The following is a 21,078-nucleotide window of genomic DNA, read 5'->3' on the forward strand; positions in this document are numbered from 1 at the left end:
TACACTCTTACACTGGGGATTTAATTCGTTTTCAGAGTATTAACTGGTTGAAAATTGCTTTTTAAAATTTTCTCCTGGAAAACGAATTAGTACTGCTGGTTTTGCTACTTACCCTTGTGCAAAATGGGTGCAACTTCTCAGCAGTCAATGAAGCACCATCCATATCATCAATAGAAAGAAGACATCTCTTGCTAGTTATAATAAATTTCACTTATGTTTCCTTTGGAGACTTTGCTTCATTTCTACCTATTTGTGGCACAAATCACGTAGCCTAGTAATAAATTTTCCTGCCACTGGAAATTAATCCCAGGTAAACTTCACAGATAATTACCCAGATGTAGCGGGGAGTGAATGTGATCCAGGGAATTTACCTACACATCTCTGAGCTAACTCTCTCTACCAACTCTGCTACCTTACCTTAGCATCTGATTTTGAGTAGGGCAGGCAGTCTCTTGGGCCTGCTGAGGAGGGCCGTACATAATAACTGTCTGTATCGAGAAAAGTGGCCCTTTTAGTAGTTAATGAGCAAGCTGAGCTGGGTCTTGGAGGAAGCAATGACTTTGCTTTAGACTTTGAGGCAGGAATCTTTGACAAAGAGGCAGTCTAGTCACGAGAAAACAAAAGAAAACACAACATGAAGCTGGACAAAAGGAAAACACATGCAACATGGACCAAAAAAAATGCGAAGCTATGAATTAATACTTTTCCTGTGTCTGGTAATGGTGTCTATGCAGTTCTGACATGCAAAGTTTTAGTTCTGTGTTGTTTGACTGAAACCATCTGTGTCTGGACAGATTTACTGATTCTAGAGAGTGCCTTTTTGTGTAAATGCTATTTTTGCCATGTGTTAATAGGACAGAACTGGTGCCAGGCACGGCACTTAGCTGGTACAACTGCTGGCTGGCTGCATCAGAAGCAAGTGCAAAACTACAGGAGCACCAACACATCCTGGTCTTTTAAAACTAAGTTGTGCATTTGTAATATATCCCTCCCGGCTACACTCAGGAATAAAACAGGAGGAGTCTTAGAACAAGGTTACAGCAGCATTCCCAAGATGGCAGAAGGACATGATAGCAGTGCTACTTATGCCACTGCATGCACACAAAAATCCCCAGTGCACCACAAACACTCTATTTTGTGCATTTGGTGTCACAACAGGAATTTGTAAACCTGTCTTGACAATGTGGGGTCCTGGGATAACGAAAGCTTTATACTCTTGAAAGGCTGACATCATGTGTCATTTTGGTCAGGTACTGCTGTGATTCTGAATAATGGTAATATCCCACTGAAGGAACAACCAGACGTCAACAAGGCAGACTGCAAATTCTTTGTTGATGCTTAGGAGACCTAGCTGTTCTGCACAAAGAAATTTCCACGAAAGAAAAGAGGGCTACTTGATTAAGCAACACTGTTCTTTCTCCTACAAGGATAACTGATATGACAAAGAACAATTGCAAGGCTGTTGTCTTGGCAATGTAGTCCTGATTCTCTCTGTATTCATACAAGCATGAAGTTACTAATAGGAGCAATCTTACTGTAAGTATGGGATTTAGTAGGGAACTTTAGCCATGAAAAATTTGGCATTTGGTCTCAGCCAGCCATCTAGATGTCCTCAACGTTTGGAAAAGATGCACGAGTTACTCCTCAAGCTGTCTTTTTTAGAAAATGAGAAAAGAATGGGATGAAACATAACTCACAGTTGTTCAGCCCCCTACGGACTGGCATCTGGCTTAGGCTACATAGCCAGCCTGAAGAAAACTGAGGCTGGGGTCATCCACAGTGTGTATGTACTAATGAGCATGATTAAGAGTTACAGAGCTGCCTAACAACTCCAGTCCTACAGTACAGCTGTGACGTCTACAGATATCACTAGCCCTATCCAGTAGCCCTACTGGCCATGACAAGAAATCCATTCAAAGGATCGGAGTGCTTCACTAGAAAGAAAGTATTTCTAGAATGAACTCTGCAACATATTTATCTTTTAATAATGAAAATAATTATTTTAAACAGAAACTGAACAGTGTGTGTTTCTGTCACAACAAAGGCTTCTCCAGGTTTTGAATGATTTGTCATAATTGAATTTACAGGTACCATCCACTTGAGAAAATTTGGGCTATATTTCTAAGAACACTAAAGCTGAAACTATGTGGAAGCATAGCATCTATCTCGTGTGGCTCCAAAAAGCAGATGTTATGCCAGCACTTTTCACCGGGGTTTCTGAACTTGGGATATAACTAAGCACGCACAGTCTGAGGCCCAAATGTTCATTCAGCCAATTTCAACTTTTCCAACTTGAGGGTCATGCAACAAGACCCCAGTGAGACTGGAAAATCCTTGCAGATTTAGATTCTAGGCACAGTGCAATCTAGGAGATCCCATCGTTTTCCACTCACAGTGCACAATGTCCTCCATGAATATGTGCATCTAATGGGGATGCTAAAGATGGACGAGACCGAGATCTTTCAATGGAAAGCCTGGGGAAAAGGCATGACCCTGAGCTAACACATTGCTCTGCCATTAATACAATCTGCATCCCCTCTGTTACTTAGCAAGCAAGGCACTTTTTAGCATCAGTAATAGCAGCAGAGTCTGGCCCAAACAGATTTCAGTGACATGCTCAAGACTGCTAGAGCAAGCAAAGAAACCGAATGCTTCAATCCCTGCCTGTGCTTTACCCAGAACACTATTCCCATTATGTTAGCAATAGATTACATTTAATCTCTGCTGTAATTCATACTGCTGGACATGCCAGCTGTCCACAGGACAAACATCTATGTAACCCTTGCCAAGACCCAGTGATTCGGGGACTGCTGAAGCTGGGATGCAGAAATCTCAGTTTATTTCAGAGGCACTGCTAAGGCATGGCCAATGTTCTCAGCATCTCACTACTACAGGTACACAGCTCCTTCCAGCAGATGGAACTGCTTAGCCTTTCCTGAAGTTGTTCTGCAAAGCACTATGAAAAACGTAGTTTGAAGACGGATAACAAACTGACTGGGTTGGATGATCTAACATTACCAGCGGAGAGGAAAATGCTGCACTTGAAGGACATATAAGCTGAAAATCAGGAAGGAACACAACAACAAAAAGGAAGAGGACTTTACAAAAGCAGAGGTGAAGACAAGGCACAAAAGAGAAAACATCCAAGAGATAAGTGAACATGGCAAGCACAGAAGGGAAGCAACAGGGAGAGAAAGTAAGGAGGGACTAGACTTCCAATCTTTGCCATAAGGTAAAGGACGGGAATAAGAAAGGTGCATAGAAAACAGATCATTTCAGAGAATGACTTTGCAGTGCTTGTCCTTAGAGCACTCCATGATCACAGAAGACTCTGAAAATGAGCTAGTATCGACTTCACTCAGGTGTTGATCAGCCCCCGAGAAAAGAGAGTCACAAACCATACTTTTGACTAAGGAGCAAAGCCTACCCAGATATTTCATATTGTACTAGGAAAGAAGTTCTAACAGTTTCCCAGTTATGAGCTGAAATGGGCCAGACATCTCAAATCACATGAAATCCTAGAATCCATGGCTGAATTCAGGTCTAAATTTCAGCGCTGCTTCACAGCCTCAAATCAGTTATGCTGCTTTCATCATGAACAATTTCTTACGATTCATAAATAATGTGTAGCACTTTATAAGACATAGTTTTTTGTTCCCCAAATAAATGACAATCTGGTTAGACAGACGAAACAAATCAGCCATGGAATATATTAGGAAATACGGGGGAATCCTAAGGAACAGCCACACTGTTAACGATGGCTAGCAATGACAAAGTATTGTCACACTGCAGATGTAAGTTAGTTTGTGTCAGTGTCATGAAAGAAAGAATTGCATAGGGGGTAGTGAAAGAAGGACGATTTGCTGGGGATTTTGGAATGGTAGGATAGAAAGAGCATAGGGTCAGCACAGGAGCAGGGCAGAGAGACACTTTGCTGTAGTACTGCTGTATTTCTTTAGTATTTGCAATATTTCCTGAAGAAAACTCAGCAGAGGAGAGGCAGAAGCAGGGAGCAGAACAGGCTGCAGAGCAGCTGAAGGCAGGGCACAGGATTGTCAGGGTAAAACAGATAGAAATCAGTGGTCCAGGAACTAGTCAATCCGAAAGCACTTATTCACGTGTAAAATGCTACTGGCCAATAATTTCCACACAGGCAGGGCCTCTGCAGAATGCATGCGTATGTAATGGTGCATCAAAATATACCCTGTGAGTCCTGGGGAGGATTTCTGCCTAGGTGGCAATAGAGCAAGGTGGCAGCACGAGCTGGGTGCTGTGGAAAGGACGCAGCTTATCCCAGAGGATGACCTTGTTCAAAATGCTGAACAACATCCAACTCCTGCAGCTTGGAGTCTGTGTGCCCCCTATAGATCTGCAAGCTGTCATCATCATCTACCTGGGCTGTAAGTCAGAGCTAGTAGAAGTTATTATTCAGGAAAGGTGGGTTTAATTACCTTTTTAAATGAATAATGAATATGTCAAACAAATTCTAAATGGAACACACAATGAAGTACTGAATTAACACAGGAAGATCTGAAATAAGGACAAAAGGAGATTATAAAGATGGGCAATAAGATGATTTTACTCACTGAGAGTTTTTCCTTTGCTTGTTTAAATACACCAGGAGCCTGGTTTGTTTCACCACCTGCTGCTGAGAGACCCAAAGAAAGACTTGATGGTTAAAAATAATAGTAATAAGCATTTCCACTTGGTACACTTGTTAGAACACTCATACACCTTGAACTACCATGCAAAACAATTACCTTGTAAAGTAGTCTCAGCGAACTGTACATAGAAATGTGCTTACCTTAAAAATGTCCTGTATTCATTTTACTTGAGGTAAAGTGGCATTCTATGTATTTCAAACAAATCCAAGTTTTGTACTTATGTCCCTGGAAATCTAGGAACCACAGTAAAAAGTTCAAAGAACAGCTGACAGGTGTAAGAGACTCTAGTTCTGAAGGTTCAACCTAAGACACCTTATCAACCTGATTTTCATAAAGTTCTGAACAACTGTCCTCTAAAAATCAGGTTCCTTTAAGCAATCCACAAATGAAAATTTTAAAATAAAGGACCCTGAAGTCACCGCTTTTTAAAATATTAGCCAAAATTCGTAATGGAAAGAGAGCGATTGACTACTGAATTACCACTGCAATTGTGTCAATAAGGTCAGTGTGTCATGGCTCAACCAAGCCCTCAGACTTTAGGATTCACGTTATACCTGGGGAATCAAGTATAATAATGCACCATTTCGTTTATCTGATACAACGTGATTTGAGATGAGATTTTTCTTTCTGACTTAGATTCTCTCCTTACAAAATTGTGGAACAAGGGAGCTTTTCAGAAAACAGGCTATTAGGTCTGCTCCAACACCACTGTTCAGGAAGTGATTTGCTACACAAAATCTATCTAGATGTGAAATCCTTTGGCATCTGTGCCAAAACAGCCCTTAGTAAATAAAGAAGCAAGATAGTGGACACGGATGACAATCTCTAGGATGTCTTCTAACTGCAAAACCAGCCCTAACAGAGTGTATGGGACACAACCAATTGATTTTCTCCTCTCCTTGTATCCCAGGAATGGTGAGGGGAATCTCTGGTTTTCTGCCACACTCCCCACTCAGTAGTTCTGCCCTCTTAATATAATTTCCTTGCTGCTTTTCTAAATTGAAGGAGTAGGAGAGAAAACTTTTCAGGAGGAAATTAATGTATATGGCTGCATACGACACTTCTGAATTTGTACCAGGCTTAAGTGTAACAAAGCCCTCCTGTATCACATTTTACCCCATCTGTTACTGCTGGTTTTGGTGTGTTTCGCATCTCTTCTAAATAATCACAAATAATATATTTCTTCCTTCCTTCCAAATCAGCCACCACTATGAAGTGGAAAGCATAGCTGTGCTGCTCATGCTGACTTACCTGAAAGCGCCACAACTTCTCCATCTGAACAAAAGATCTCTCTGTGCTCTGCTACCAGTTTAGGTACACAACAAACATGTCTTACCTCAGTGGGTGACCCCAGAACTGCAGACACGGAACAGAAGCATATTGCATACTGACTCCTGCTCATAACCAGGCAATTGGCCTGGCCTTGCCCCTGTAACCACTCCTCTCATGGCACAACAGCAGCAGCATCTCACAGCCACAAAGCAAGAGTTGGACTGAGGTTTTGCTCCCGTAACTACATCAGGCAAGGCAAAGATTTCACTACTCCTTCCTTGGAGTTGGCCTTGCAGTTTTTTTTCTAAATGGCAAGGATGAATCTCAAACAGCGGTCCCTCCCTTGAGGATACGGCAGCATACGTTAGCAGTATTTGCCAATGCTTACCTCACAGTGACATGGGAAGTTTTTTTTCCCCTGCTATTGAGGGGAATAGATGAATGATTTCATTTCCTGGACAACTACGTAGAAAATATGAGCAAATACTAACTTCTTGTTGTAGACTATTCCATCTTATGACTGGACATACTTCATTTTAAAGATGCAGAAAATGCAACACAGAGGTTTTAAACACCTCGAATATACTCAAAGTTGTAGACTACACCATGGAGGTACTTTTGGTGGGGCTTAGGCATCATGACAGTTAACAGGACCATTCCACATAGGACATACTGACAGCTGGCTGTCAGTACAAGAAATGGTGCTGTATAAATTGTACTACATAAAAGGAAAACAGGAAGAAAATAACAGAATCACAGAATCATCTAGGTTGGAAGAGACCTCCAAGATCACCTAGTCCAACCTCTGCCCTAACACTAACAAGTCCTTCACTATAACGTCCCTGTAAGTTCCAGATCCTGAAAAGAACTGGATGACTGGTTCAGGCTCAGGGATACGTAGGTTAACATATGGCTGCCTACTCTCTCTGTGTGCAGCGCTATGCGATATAGTTGCGCTTGGTGTCTCTTCAAGTCCCCTCAGTAAGTTAAAAAAAGGGGGGTGGGGTGGGGTGGGTGGGGTGGAACATAGAAGAAAATAAGGGAGAACTGAGTTTTCCAGCAACACTGAGTATGGTGAAACATTTTTAGATATATTTTTATTCACTTTGTGGAATGGTTCAAGCTATTTTGCTTTAGAGCCCAAACCAACATTGCTGCAAATTTTAAGATAGAGTCCCTCTTTTCGGTTGCTCTCTGTCTCAGTATTTAAAATGCACTGGGATTTTGTTCTTGTATTACATTTTTCACTTCAACTAATACATCTGCATCACTACATATCAAGAATGAGAGGAAAAAAAGCTCTGACTGTTGCCAGGCAGCACACATTTCAGGCACTGAACAGATTTCCTTATGCAAGTCTATCAGTATGACTCAGGTCTCTGAGATGCTGCTGGGCCAGGAGAGTTCTGAGGAGGTAAGAGAATCAGAGGGCAAGACAACACCGACCACATAGCTGTAGAAGTGCAGTTGGAGTTAAAAAGCTGCAAAACCAACACTATTTTGTGACATGAAGAATCAACTCCCCATTCCCACTGTTCATCAACCCCCCTTTTGATAGAATAGTGGACGTCATAACTTCTGAGCTGATGAAGCTGTGCTCCAGCAAACAGTAAAAAAGATAGCAGGAACTATTTTAATCTCTTTTAAATTTTAATTCCTTTCACCTTCCTCTACTAAATATTATTATTATTTTTTATTTGGAATCCATTCGTAGTGTGAGCCCAGATTTCTTCTCTCAGCTCCATGCTGCATGTGGCTGGATTCCCCCTGTGGATTTTGACTGTACATCATAAACATCAGTAACAGATTGTGACGTGTGAATGTGAATAACATCAATCAACAAAATATAAGTCTGAAACACTTCTTATTATGCATGAGAGTAAAAAGCAAAATAATGGAAATGCATACTATGCTGTCAACATTTTCCCACCAGAAAAAAAGGCATAATAAAAATAATTAAAAAAAAGAACAAAATGATGAGCAGAGATTCCTACAACAACACACTGTAAGCACAATGCCAAGTTACAACCACAGCACTTGGAGGTCCAAGCAATGACAAGCATACATGATCATGGCCTCCATTAAATAAACAAACAAATACCGGGAAAGAAAAAGAAAAGAAAAATGATACAAAACACTAAAAAAGCAATACTATTTGTGAAGATATTCTTGGAGGAAAAAATAAAAAATAAAAAATAGAGAAGCTGCCATAGCCATGAGATTTAAAAAAAAAAAAATATATGTCTATGTTTGCCAGCCACATTGCATAAACTGAACAGAATGCAGTCACCTGTCTGCTTCCGTTTAACACAGGAGAGATGAGTTGGTCTAGTATATTTGATAGCAGGTTTTAAAATGATTTTCCTGGAAGGAGAGTGGGCCTGAACTTCAGTTTTTTTAGCAAGTTCAGCTTTCTTATACACTGCTATGGACAAGAAAACACAAAAACACACAATCAGGAAAAAAAAACAGCAAAGTTTCATACGACAATACATCAAGTGGCAGGCCCACTGCTCCACAACTGCAGCTTGAAGCATTGCTTCTACTGGGGCAGACAAATCCTAAGTCAGGAGAGAGTGAGCACCTGTGCATTAACCTCAGGTGTGCTACTCAGTGATCTGTGGGGGTGTCTAGAGTAAAACAGGACTGGTGGAGCAGTGAGCCTTGCACATGGCTTTTCATATAATTGTACAATGTCTCATTAAAAAGCAACGCACTTAATACTGTTAAAGTGCATCTACAACAGAGTAACCTGACAGTACTGCACAATAGTACAAAAATACATAAATATATTGTAATAGGGAGTGTTAAATGAACCTTTTTTCCTTCTCACTTCATCTCTGGAGAGTGTGCTAGGTTCCTTTTTAGCTAGTTTCCTTTCAGGAGTAGAAATCCTGCCTCGCCCAGTTTTAAAAGGTTTTTCTTTTTTATGCTTATCAAGAGACGGTCTTCGCAATTCTCTGTCTGCCTTCTCCTCTTTAGGAACAGTCTCTAACTGTTCAGTCATGATGCTCCTATCATCATCTGTAGGATCAGAGCAAATTGTAATAAACAAAAGATTAGTAACAAATGTTAACAATACTGCAGCGGATGCAGCGTAAAAATAGTTGAAGACCGAGCAGACGGATTAATAAAAGAAAAAAAAGCAGGCTATTTAATATTTTTTTGAAACATGCTGAGATTACTGTTACTATTACAGTAACTTTGCTTTTTGATCATTATGATTTGGAAGCAAAAATATTTAACACACAAAACAAAAAGGATAATGCACACCTTGAGTATCTGCCCAGAGACTGTCTGTGTCCATGATGGAGTCGTCGATTGTTGTTTCATCTTTGTAATCATCACACGTCTCTGTTTTGTAGTCGGTGAGCAAGATTTCTTCTCTCTCGGGTGAAGCAGGAGCTTCTGGGGAGCCCTCCTTGGGCTCAGCTTGAATGTCAGCCACTTCCTCAACCTCCAGCTCCTCTTCAGCCTGGGAGTCCACAGTTTCGATGTCTTCCTGCTGGGTAGCAGCGAAGCGTACACTGTGAGACGCAGATTCACCCTCATCAACGGTTGTCTGCACCACTGTGATAAAGTCATCCTCTACTGTCACCACGGATTCAATAATGCCTTTGAGTTCAGGTAGTGCTTCTGGGCAAACCTTGGCTAGCATTTCTTCACCGGTAGGTTTCCCAAGGTCCATTTCTTGGGGCATTTCTGGTATAAGATGCTGTTTATCCTCTTCTTTTTCTTCTTGTCCCCCTTCTACCTCTTCTTCCTCATGTTCTTCCCTTCTTGCGGCCCCAGCTGTCACTTCGGATGGCAGCAGTGTTTGGATTTCTGTAGGTTTCACAGCTGTATCAGGAATCTTTTCAATTTCCTCTGTAGGCTGTGGTATGGTCTCCATCTGAATCTCAGCAGGCTCTTCTTGGGGAGGCTCAGTTTTTGGAAGGAGGAGCTCCAGAGAAGGCTCCTTTGCTGGCAACTGTGCAGGCACCTCTTCCCCAGACACAGTAGGTTTTGGAGGTTCTCCTTTGATATCCTCTTGTTTCAAGGGTTCTCCGTTCAAACCTTCCTGGGCTTGATCATGCTCTCCACTAGATTCATAAGATTCCTCTTTATCAACTGCCTCTTGATGTACAAGATCGGGCTTAGCTACTTTTTCCTTAATTTCTGTTTCAGACAGTTTGGTGCTGTCCTTCACGTAAGTAGGCTCCGTCTTGGAAAGTACATCTGCATCCTTTGCTTCTCTGGACAAGATGGTCTGATCTTTCTGTTGAGTTTCTTTGGGTTCAGGCCCTGCTCTTTTAACAGGGGTTTTGTCCTTCCCTGAAGGGAGAGAACCTTCACTGATCTTACTTTCTAACTGACTCTGATATTCTTGGTCGGCTCTCCTTGCAGCCACTTCCAAATCATGCTTTATAGCATTGTAATCTGGTTTTACTGGAGCTTCTATCTCAGCCATTTCAGGAACAACACTAAGAGTCTTCTCCTCCATCAAGAAGGAAACAGCATCTTTTTCTGTTGTTACCTCTGTAGACAATATTCTGTCATACGTTGTATCAGCAGGCACATGAACTTTGTCAGCAACACTTTCTTCTTTCATTTCTAAGATTGCCTCAGGTCTTGTCCTCTCTGACTCTGCACCTTTAATGGGATAGACCTCTTTAGAGTCAATTTGATCTTCACTTTTTTCTAGCACAGTATCCAGCTTCTCTTTCTTCTCCTGCTCAAAGTCCCTCCCCAGAACGGACTCACCAGCGGCATGCTGAGCTAAATCTTTTTCACTGAGGAATTCTTCTTTTGATTTTTCAGCTGCTGCCAGCTTCACTTCTATTAAGGACAGGTCAGGAGCTAGGCTGCGTCTCAATTTTTCATCTGTGCCTTCATAAAAGGGACAGGTTTCGCTTGTTAAATTCTCACTGTCCTGAACTGGAGAAGGGAGTGGGACTGTGTACTTATTGAAAACACAGTAGCCCAAGTCTTCTAGCTGGCTTTCAGCTTTTAGAGTTACATGGTTTTCATCTGTCACAGGTGGCAGGGCTGCGCTGCTGTCTTCCAAAACAGTGTCAGAAGGAACTGACTTCTTTTGCGCCGCCTCGGCATCTGCACTCACAGATGCTAATCTAGATCTTGTCCCTGCTAGGTCTAACATTTCAGGCAGGTCAGGAGCCAAGACAGCCCCATTTTTGTAATAATCTTTGGCTGGGAAAGGCGATTCAACCGAAGTCTCAGGCTGGACTTTTTCTTCTGCCATTGCTTTTTCTTCTTCAATGTGCTCATCTTCCTCTCTACTATCAATGGGGAAGCAAGGGGCCTTCTCTAATGCTGGTGTGGTTGCTGGCAAGTAGTCGTCACCTTCATCCATACTGCCACTAGTATTGGTTAGAATATCCGAAGCCAGGGGAGAAAGATCATGTGCGCGGCCAAAGCTAAATCCTAGAGCTATAGAATCCAGGCAGGACATGGGCAGGTTAATAGACATACTTCTCTGTTCAATTGCAGATCTCCCCCCAAGTCCCAGGCTCCTGCTCAGAGTTAGGTCATCTTTATTTTTACTGTGGAGCTCTCGTTTGTCCCCATAGACTTTGGGGTCAATAGTGAACATTCGTTCTGTTGGGGAACTTGGTTCTTCAGATTTGTCTGGTGTATAGCTCTGAGCCAGGGTACTGTACCCTATTTCATGAGCAGGCATACCTTGCTGCTGGCCCAATTCTGTCTGTAATTCTTCCTCCTCTTCCTCTTTGTCTTCAGGTATTAGACGACCTGTCTGATAAGGCTCATACGCACTCTCTTTAGTGTCGCTTAGCTCATAGTAATCACTGCCTTGTTTCAGAGCGTCTGCTTTGAAGGCTTCCTCTTTTAGTGCAGAGGTTTCAAAATACTTCGACATTCCTGATCGATCCACTTCTGCTTTCATTTCATGAGTAGCCGAAACACTTGTCTTATCATCCTTGGTATCCTTTTTAACATCTTTCTCTTGAGAAGGTTCTAGAGGAGCCTTATCTGTGGTTAAACTTTGTGCCTCAGGGGTCTTCTCTGTTGTTTGGGATAACTGTGTGGTATCAGGGTGCTCTGTTGTTTTCTCAAGGGTCAGTTCAGGGCTTAACTTGCCTGGGGATACCTCTGTGCTTGGCTGCACATCTTTTTTCATGTCTACTGTTGCTGGAAGCCCACTTTGGTCCATTTCTTTTTCTGCTTTGAAAAGATCAGATGACATTTTAGCTTCAGCATCCTTTTGAAAGTCTGCTTTGTCTTGGGAAAGGGTCTTAACTTCAGGTTTTGTGGTAAATTTACCATCATCTAATATTCGAGCCTCCCCTTTATCATAGAAGTCATACCTTTCTTCCTCATCACTCTCCTCCTTAGTCATGTCCTTTTCCTCACCCCATGCAGGGATTTTCTGGGCACTTGGTGTTTTCAGGCCATCTACAGCTACTTCTTCATGCAGAGCTAGGGTCATGTCTCTGTGGATCTGTTCATCTTTAGCGAGATCTTTGGCAAACAGTTGGTCAGTGGGTTCCTGTTTTGTTTTGTAACTGTCTTTGAGAGGAAGCTCCTGGGGGACAGCAGGAGATGGGCCTGAAGGTAGTTCACTTTTGGCTGCCTCTGCCTTGGGTTCTGACAGCATCAGAGAACTTCCCTCATGGCTGATGGCAAGATCTTGGACATCTTTAAGGTCATCTCTAAATGTCATAGACATAATTTGGTTGGATGATGAGGGCACATCTGCAGTCCTTTCTTCTGTTTTGCTCCCTTTAGGCAGTTCAGATGGCAAGTCCTTTTGTTCTTGAAAACCAGGAAGCTTGGAGGCAGGTTCTGCAAAACTGGCTTCCCCTTTCTTCTGTAAATCAGTTTCCGAGATCTGTTCTGTTGGATGTGAAGGCGTTTTTTCTTTGTCTTTGCTCTGTGAATCCTTTTTATCCTCTGTTTTTGCTGGCTGTGGAACTAAGGCATCATGTTTAGGTTGCTCAGTCTTACTGTCTTTTCCAGATTCCTGTTGCTTTGTATCTAACGGTTCTGTTGTGAAAGGGCACGTGCCCTCCTGGACACGGAATTCCATCTTCGTGGCTGCAAGTAAATCTGAAGTAGTTTGTTTGGGTTTTATAACACAATTATTTAAAGCACTTACAGGCAGGCAGTCATGTGGCGTACACAACATCTTGGTATGAATGATGGAAAGGAGAGGGAGAAAGATGCAAACATGCAGCGAGGCTTTCCACATAGAAATCTGCTCTAAGGCATTAAGTCCTAGTTTCCTTTCAATATATGATGTCCTATAGTGAAAATGTGAGTTGTACACATCTAAATATGTGACCACTGAAATGAGATGATTTCATGTGACTTCATCTTCACGGTTTGTATACAAAAATAAAACCAGAAATAATCCTCACTTCATTGGTATGTTCCACTGGACTACGAAGCTTATGCTAGATTTGCTTTAGTAAGGTCTGTAATGAACCTGGCATGAATAAATCATCAGCAGAGCCATTAACAGTCACAGATCTCAAAGGCCTCATCTTCAAAACTGTCAGCCATCTTCAACTGTAGTCAAAGAATACTGGGCATGTTTCAATGACTGTAGCACAGACCCCAATCAAGTTAATTTAAAACTAAAAATGCTATACTTACAACCTGCCACTATATTTGTATGGAGTAATACCTAGTTAAGTTTTTTCATCCATGCTTTGTTAATCATTAATAGCATGTTCTTTTTTAATATCCTATGGAAAACAATGATTCCTATCATATATAAAAAACACAAAGAGGTACTACAGAATGTGGTAGAACTTTCTGCAGTAATCTGCAAAAAAAAAAAAAGAAAGAAAAGATTTTTTTTCCCCTAAAACTTGTCACAATAAGCATTATGCCAAATCTGAATATCCTCATATGTGATTTGAAGACCATGGAGCCATCTTCTGACTCAGACAAATATGAAGTTTTAAGAATAATTAATATCAAAATATTGGTCATTCTTTAAATATTTGCATATGTTAACATTTAGTCAAAAAGCTACTGCCATTCTACACTCTGTGGTTACCAAAAAAACCCATCAGAATTCTACAACTATAGTAATTTTAATCTTTTATGCTTTCAAATTTGTTGACTTGCAAACCCTATGAAGTATAGAAACAAGGCCACTGAGCTGATTTTATCCTTGTTTCACAGAAATTAATGAGCTACATACTGATTTTTCTTATGTATTCTATCTATCATGCCTCCTAATGTAGTGCCAATGAACAAGACCAATGGCATCAAAATATATTCTGATTGCCAAGGGAATTTGATCTTCTTTAGCTGGGCCAGCCCAAAAACCAGCCTCCCACACATGGCACTTCTTAGTCAGGTACTTCACTACTCCATATAATGCGTCTTTACACCTTGTTGCACTGACTAATGAGAAACACCCTTGAAAGGCCTATCTTGAAGCCTAGTTCTCATGTACTGAAAAACAATTGCTTGGAATTGCTTGCCCTAGGAACCAGATCAGAACTTAATGCACCCAATCCTGAACTTCATACAAAAGGCAAATATCTCCGTGGAAGTGATGGGATTTTGCCTGAGCAGGGCACTCCAGCCAAGTTAAACATTTGTAATAAGGCAAGGCACACAAAAAAATCAGAGTTCTGGCAATGATCAAGGAGAGAAGGGGTGGACTGCAATGAATGGCAAGGATATGACATAAGAAGCAATAGCTTTAGGGAAGCTAAACCAGAATGCTGAAGCACACTCACAAAAAAATACTGCACGCTGCAAATGAAAACATTTCTACAGTTTAAGCCTCTTTATGTCATAGTCAAAGTCAATAAATCTACTTTTTGAAAGAAAAGCAGATGAATCTCTGCACCAAAAAAAAATATACACAGATTAGCAATGTGACTGGCAAACATCTGAGATGGGGGGAAAAAGCCTTGCGCAGAGGAATCAGCTTAGCTGCAAAGCATTTGTATCATGGCAAAGTAAAAAAAAAATTAGGAATCAGCTGCAGTGGTGGGAAACCATGTTGTCATACAGCACCTATGCAATCATAGTATCTGCTACACACTCTTCAAGCATAATAACAAGAGCAGTCATACTGATTAATGGGAAGAACAGGAAATGAAGCAGCCTCAGAAAGCACTGGAGAAAGCTGGAGGATTCACTGGCAGCAAACGCATGCAATCCTAGGGAGGACACACCTTCCTCGGCCAAGGAAGGGGATGTGTCTTTCAGAGGCGTTTCCGCCACAACTGTTACGCTCGCCCTGCTGGATGCCACACTTGGCACTTTGTCTTCGTGACACACTTTGGCCTCCAAACCAGATTCCGGCTGACCCTCACCGAGGCCCCTGGCCTGGTCTGAAGGCTCAGCAGGCCCGTGCTCTTTCCCCGCTTGCTTCCCAGGAAGAGCAGCAGGTTTCGCTTCCACAGCCATCGGACTCTCTACTGGTTCTTCTTCTTGGGGATGGAAAAAGGAGGCGACATCAACACCAACAGTAAACACCAAGCACAAAGCTCAACAGGACTGGTTTTACATAACACTTTCAGCTCTGAACAATTTAGATTCGTGTGTCAAAGGTTTGCTAGAATCCAGCCCATTTTAATCACAATGGAACTGAATTTTCCCAAGGGAAAAAAAAGAAAAAACACAAAAAGCCCTCTCCCCCAGCAAAGCATATTTATGCTCTAAGATGAGAGCTGAAAGTGTTTTATAGGTATACCTCTTCCAAAAATGGCTGTGAGTCAAATATTCATTGCAAATGGAGATGATATTGAATGATGGATGGCTCTGACAACACCAATGCATCAATGCGCACAGAAAGTATGCTGATTTTTTTCTGATAGATGTGCTGTTTAATCCAGTACAAGACATTCAGTTGAGGTGGGGGAAGGTATGAGTCATTAATTTCTTTCCATTGACCTTGGTGATAATGACTGCTAAATGCCAGCAAGTCTGTCCTGGATTTGGCAAAATATTCAGCCACTTGAACAGCCTTAATAAGCCCTGAACATAGCTGGTAACTAACGGTTTCACAAGAATTCAGCCAAGATTCTTACACTGAAAGGGTTTATAAACCGTTTCTCCCTTAGGCTGCATGAGGTCTGAACTCTATGTGCAAATCACAGGTTTAACACAAGGACTCTTCATTTGCTTTTCTGTCTCCCTCATTAGCCCCCAGGCTCCTCATCACCAATTAAATTAGAGAAATCAGTGAGTGCAATATAACTATTTGTTCATCTGAATTTCTGGAACACATTACTCAGCCTACAGGCTGTTAGGATCAGTATACTAGTGCCAACAGTGGTCTTCATTCTACTCTCGCCATGGCAGAAAGTCTCCTTTCTGGACTGAAGTCTTGTCATTGCTATTCAGACCGAATATTACTTTGCTCCATTGGTGTCCCCTCTGACTGGAAAGTAGTATTAAGCGTGAAATCTTCGATTCAGCAAAATACTTAAGTAGCTGACCACCAGCCAATCTGAAGTCAACCTGATGACCTCTCTGGGTTTTTAAGTATGTCCCATGTTTAAGGATTTTGCCGAATCAGACTGCGAATGAAGTGGTTTTGAATCTGGAAGTGGCTGCTCAAACTAGCCAATCAACCACCCACTTCAGTTATGGCCTTTAGAAAGTGATTAACAGAACACAAAAACTATCTGAGGCTAAGAAAATACCACTATGTTAAATACAATATTATTAATAACATGTAAACATGTAATTAGGGCTAGATGCTGTATCTTAAATGCACAGAAGCCAAAAGATTCAGAATCAGAACTGAACCAATGCCTGAGTGTCACAGGGATATTTACTCAAAGGCAGACTGTAAAAGCAGCCTAGCACAACAGCAGGTATCCAGCTACAAGAGGCCCCTACACAAATAACTTGCTTTACTTCTCTTTTTCCAATTTTATGTAGTTGTGTGCATTCCCTTCAGTTAAAAATAAATAAAGCGTCTCATTTTATCTTTATGGCAGTTACTTCACTCAATGCCACGTGATTATAACTAATTACTCACCAAAGCAGAAATAATTCCCTTCCATTATTTTTTTATTAGCTGAAAGCTCTGCATACCTAGCTTGAAATGTCTAAAGGTTAGGCATCCAGTGCAAAGAATTGTCTAGGTTTCCTCTAGCGTGGTGGAAGAAAAAGCCTTAGGAGGTCGAATCATCTTAGTTATGTTAGATACCCATTTTGGCAACTTATTACGCATAGAGGTACAGAGCTCTGAAATGGTTAAAATCAGGAGAGATCAATCCCATCCTGAATACCAATGCAAAGGGAACATTGTGATTCTCTCAGTATTATTACAGCTCATCAGATAAACATTTTGAGAATATAGACACTAAAAAGAAAAGAAACATTGAAAAAGAACTTGCATGAAGTAAGTGGACTTCATTGCAGTTGCCGTAAAAGCCCTGGCAATAGCTGCAGACGAAAGTGTTTTCTAGAATGGATAAGCACACATCTACAGAGGCAAACAACTAAACACACATAAACACTGCTATGGATATTAAAAGTTTGCCTGAGCTCAGAAACTGGAAAAAAGACATCATCTCCAAGCTGCAAACTGGAATCTCAGCACATCCTTGGGGAAAGCATCGTTACAGGACTGCACTGCTCCTGTGTTTTCTCTAAGCAAATGCTGCTGGCTGCTGTCAGCTAACTGCCTAGGCAGACTGCTGATTGGAGCTGGACATCCTTCTCACGTTCCCCTGCACCTGCTCCTAGCTCTGCCTCACCTTAGATTAAGTATTCAGTATTCCAGTGATATTTTTCTCCTGAAAACATACTTACCTCATTTGTACCAACTGAATCATATCCTTTTTTTCCATGTTATGGCAGTAAGCTATCGGTGCCTTAATAAAGGAATCCTACAGAGACTCCCTTTGGGCAGCAGACTCTTTTGTGCCAAACAGACTGCTTACGCACAAGCAGCAAGTGAGGAGGGGGGGGTTCATAATGCCTACCTCTTCACTGATAAACCAGTTTATTTCCTATTTTCCAATTTCACTAGACATGGAGGCATATGACTGAAATCGATGCTGCTCCTGAACTAAATAGTGCAGGAAAGTTTTCATTACAGATACAGGCACCCAGCTATAGCAAGGCCGCTCCTGCCATTTTCTGTCTCCCCCAGCTTCAGGCAGACATCCTGACATGAACAATATGCAGTTATTAGCATTGATCTCATTCTGGTGCTGCTGCAGTGCTGGGCTACGTTATCCTATTAACTCTGGACAACTCTGGTTTTCTTGAAATGCCCCACTGAGCTCTTTGAGTCACATACCTCTACTGTCCTCAGGCACAAATCCCTACAGAATTCAGTACTGTTTTTAACTTAACCTCCTGTGTCCCAGGATTGAGTTAATCAAATGCTGTGTGATGAAACATGATCCATTTTGCTTGGATAAGAAGTCAGAATTCCTGCTAGTCACTGAAATAGATTCTCCCTTGATCCCTCAAAAAACTTTTGACTTTTATGTAACCCCCACAGCTAAAATAATACTTACTGATGTGCTCAGGCCATAGAAAGAGGGGGTACAGAAACACAGTAACAGTGAACTTCTTAAAATGTCTGCCTTGTTTGCAGTCAGTTGACAGAGTTTTACTGGGTGCAGCCACAAAATAACCAGAGATCAAACATGACCCAGCACTGCCTTAAGTCACCAGTGTGTACTGGGGAAAACATTGTTTTCCTTTGCCTAGTGGAGAATTAAAGATCTTCCACTGCTAACTCTGGTATAGGCATGAGGTTTTTCCCATTGTTGTTACCAACTCAGCTGACTTACCTCCAGTAACAATCTTTTGGTCTATTCTGCACTGTTCTTGGCAGTGGTTCTCTGGCACAGAACAAATGATCGTATGCTTCTTTTAACTAGCTGCTGCTTTCGCGTCTGTAAGCCAGGCCAGTAGCCTGAGAGCCCTGTTTGAGCAGGGACCATGGTTTCATTGACCCCAAAGCTGCATTCATGGCTCATGCTGCAGCTCTGCTTTGAGACGGAGAGACTCTGGAGGGGGCATCATTTCCGTGTGGGGACAACACACATCTTCCCTCCCCAGAAAGCAGCAACCCCAGGCACATATATAATGGAATGGATGGCAGGTGGGGAGAGGGGAAGAGGAACAAAATGGGACCATGCTCAGTTCACCTTCATCATGGCCCAACAAGACCTCTGTGCTCTTCACTGTGGCACTGGGATGTGTACTAGAGCCAGTCCACTCCGAGCTGAACAAAGGGTGTTCATAGTACTCCTCATCCGAATTGTAGGGCTCATCATCAGGCACAGACACTGAGATGGAGGGGGCCAGGCGTTTACACCACTCCCTGCTGGCAGCGGGCCCGCAGCCGGGGCAGTGGTGTAGCGGTCCCACCTTATCCTCCGCCCCTTCATCTACAAATAGACACACACAGACAAAAACTGCAGGACAGACAGACAGACAGAGACAAGACAAGACAGGATGGACGCATGCACTAGCAACACTAGCCACTGTGTCATACTGCAGAGTGGATGAAACCAGGCAAGCTGCAAACTGATGCTGGATGGAGGCATGGGCAGTGCATTTTAACATGGGGGCCGTGTGTGTGGCACTTCCTGCAGGGTTTGGGCACTGGAAACCTACTGAAATAAATGCATTTCAAGACTATTCACTCAGTATTTAGAGGAATACATATTGTACACAAACCACAACTTGCATTGAGAATCATATGTATTTTACAGCTGGAGTGACTGTTTTAGAAACTTCTGAAGTATCCTGACACACTTGTATCCTTTGCAGTCATTGGGTGAGGTACTTGAAGACGTAAATGAAAAAAAAAAAAGTCCTTTAATTGGAAGTGGTTTGCTTTTTGTCAGTGACGATCTTATTTCTCATTTATATCTATTTCAATCTTACTTCTTTCCTTTTCCTATAACTAAGTATCATTTAAACAAAGAAAAAACCAAACAAACAACCCTTCCTCTAATTGCTAGCTACCTTTTTTCCTGAAAAAGGCCATGCAGAGCTGCTCACAGCACGCTGTTAGTCCTGTATTTGATGCTGTTGTGTAATATTTCTGTTGGTGAACTAGCTCCCACCTCTGAGTTTGCCAATACTTCAGAATGACAGCTTTATTCACCCGTCACTGCAGCATCACAGATAATCACTTAATCATTTCAGGACTACACCAGCTACTGACAGCTACAGCGAGGGGGAGCTTGGGTTTGTTTTTCTAAGACAATGAAAAAAATAGAGCACAATTAAAGTGAATGGCCTGCCATCTGACCCATACACACCTGAAGGGGAGACCTGAGAGCTTGTGCAAGCTAAGGCACTCTCAGACTCCTAACTGAGCCATGAAAAACTAAAAACTTCTAATCCTAGAGAAAATACACTTAAAGTCCCTTCTCTGTGACTTCTTGGTGCCTTTAGCAGCTGCTGCTGCTAACCCTCTGGATTTCCTACTAGCTGCAAAAAGGAGTCCATGCTCAGTGTCCCTGGCCTTTCTCCAAGCAATTACAACTTAAAGAGCTTCCAAAACCTTCCTCTCAGATCCAAAACACTGACTCAGAAAGCAAGGCTCTAACACAGACAGTATAACCGACATTAACCACATCTCTGTGAGACCCCGAACCAAGAAAGCTCATGACTGCTGCTGTTACTGCCATTACCCAAGTCTTGGAAGGTGATTTTTAACCATCTGTATCATCAGGTTGCATATTGTGACCAAACCAATTCCATCTATAAGAGCTCTGAGCTTCTTCCTGGAATATAACAGTAAGTTTCAAGTTTCTTTCTAGAGCACACCAGAACAAGACAACATCTGTGTCTTTAAATAAAAAGGCACCCTCTGCTTTCTTCAGCAATGTGGCAGCAAGTGTCCTGTAGTGTAATGACATCTGCTTCTTCCGCCTTGGAAAAGGATGCTGTAACTTCAACCCAGTAAGGCTCAATCAATGCAGAAAAATATATGTATATTCATCAAATGTAATATTAGAAGCTCCAACATGTCTCATCGCGCTGCCAAAGGATGATTATCCAAGTTTAAGAATCTGTGACAGCCCGGAGGTGGGCCAGGAATGAATGTATGCTATGCACACCTGTGCACATACACAAATACTGCCCCATAGAACTTAAGAGAACTATTTTCACAATTTCTTTCAGGGGACAAAGAGCGCCTTGAACTACGGATAATTTA

The 21,078-nt window shown here is 41.9% G+C and overlaps 1 protein-coding gene across 41 annotated transcripts in view; it reads right to left on the reverse strand.

The window, feature by feature from the left end:
- Positions 1-21,078, reverse strand: part of MAP2 (microtubule associated protein 2) — a 197,917-nt gene that overhangs the window by 23,162 nt on the left and 153,677 nt on the right. For 5 of the 41 annotated variants that reach the window (XM_083842135.1, XM_083842132.1, XM_083842133.1 and 2 more), the window contains one exon: positions 4,587-4,648. In XM_083842135.1, the coding sequence (XP_083698261.1) occupies positions 4,587-4,648 (62 nt within the window). Of the gene's footprint in view, positions 1-417; positions 604-4,586; positions 4,649-8,226; positions 8,362-8,753; positions 8,961-9,209; positions 13,005-15,100; positions 15,359-21,078 lie in introns of all 41 variants that reach the window. The other 36 variants (XM_083842107.1, XM_083842140.1, XM_083842118.1 and 33 more) reach the window with 18 other exon arrangements.

This window comes from Anser anser, assembly GCF_964211835.1.
Source record: "Anser anser genome assembly, chromosome: 6".
NCBI classification, from domain to species: Eukaryota; Metazoa; Chordata; class Aves; order Anseriformes; family Anatidae; genus Anser; species Anser anser.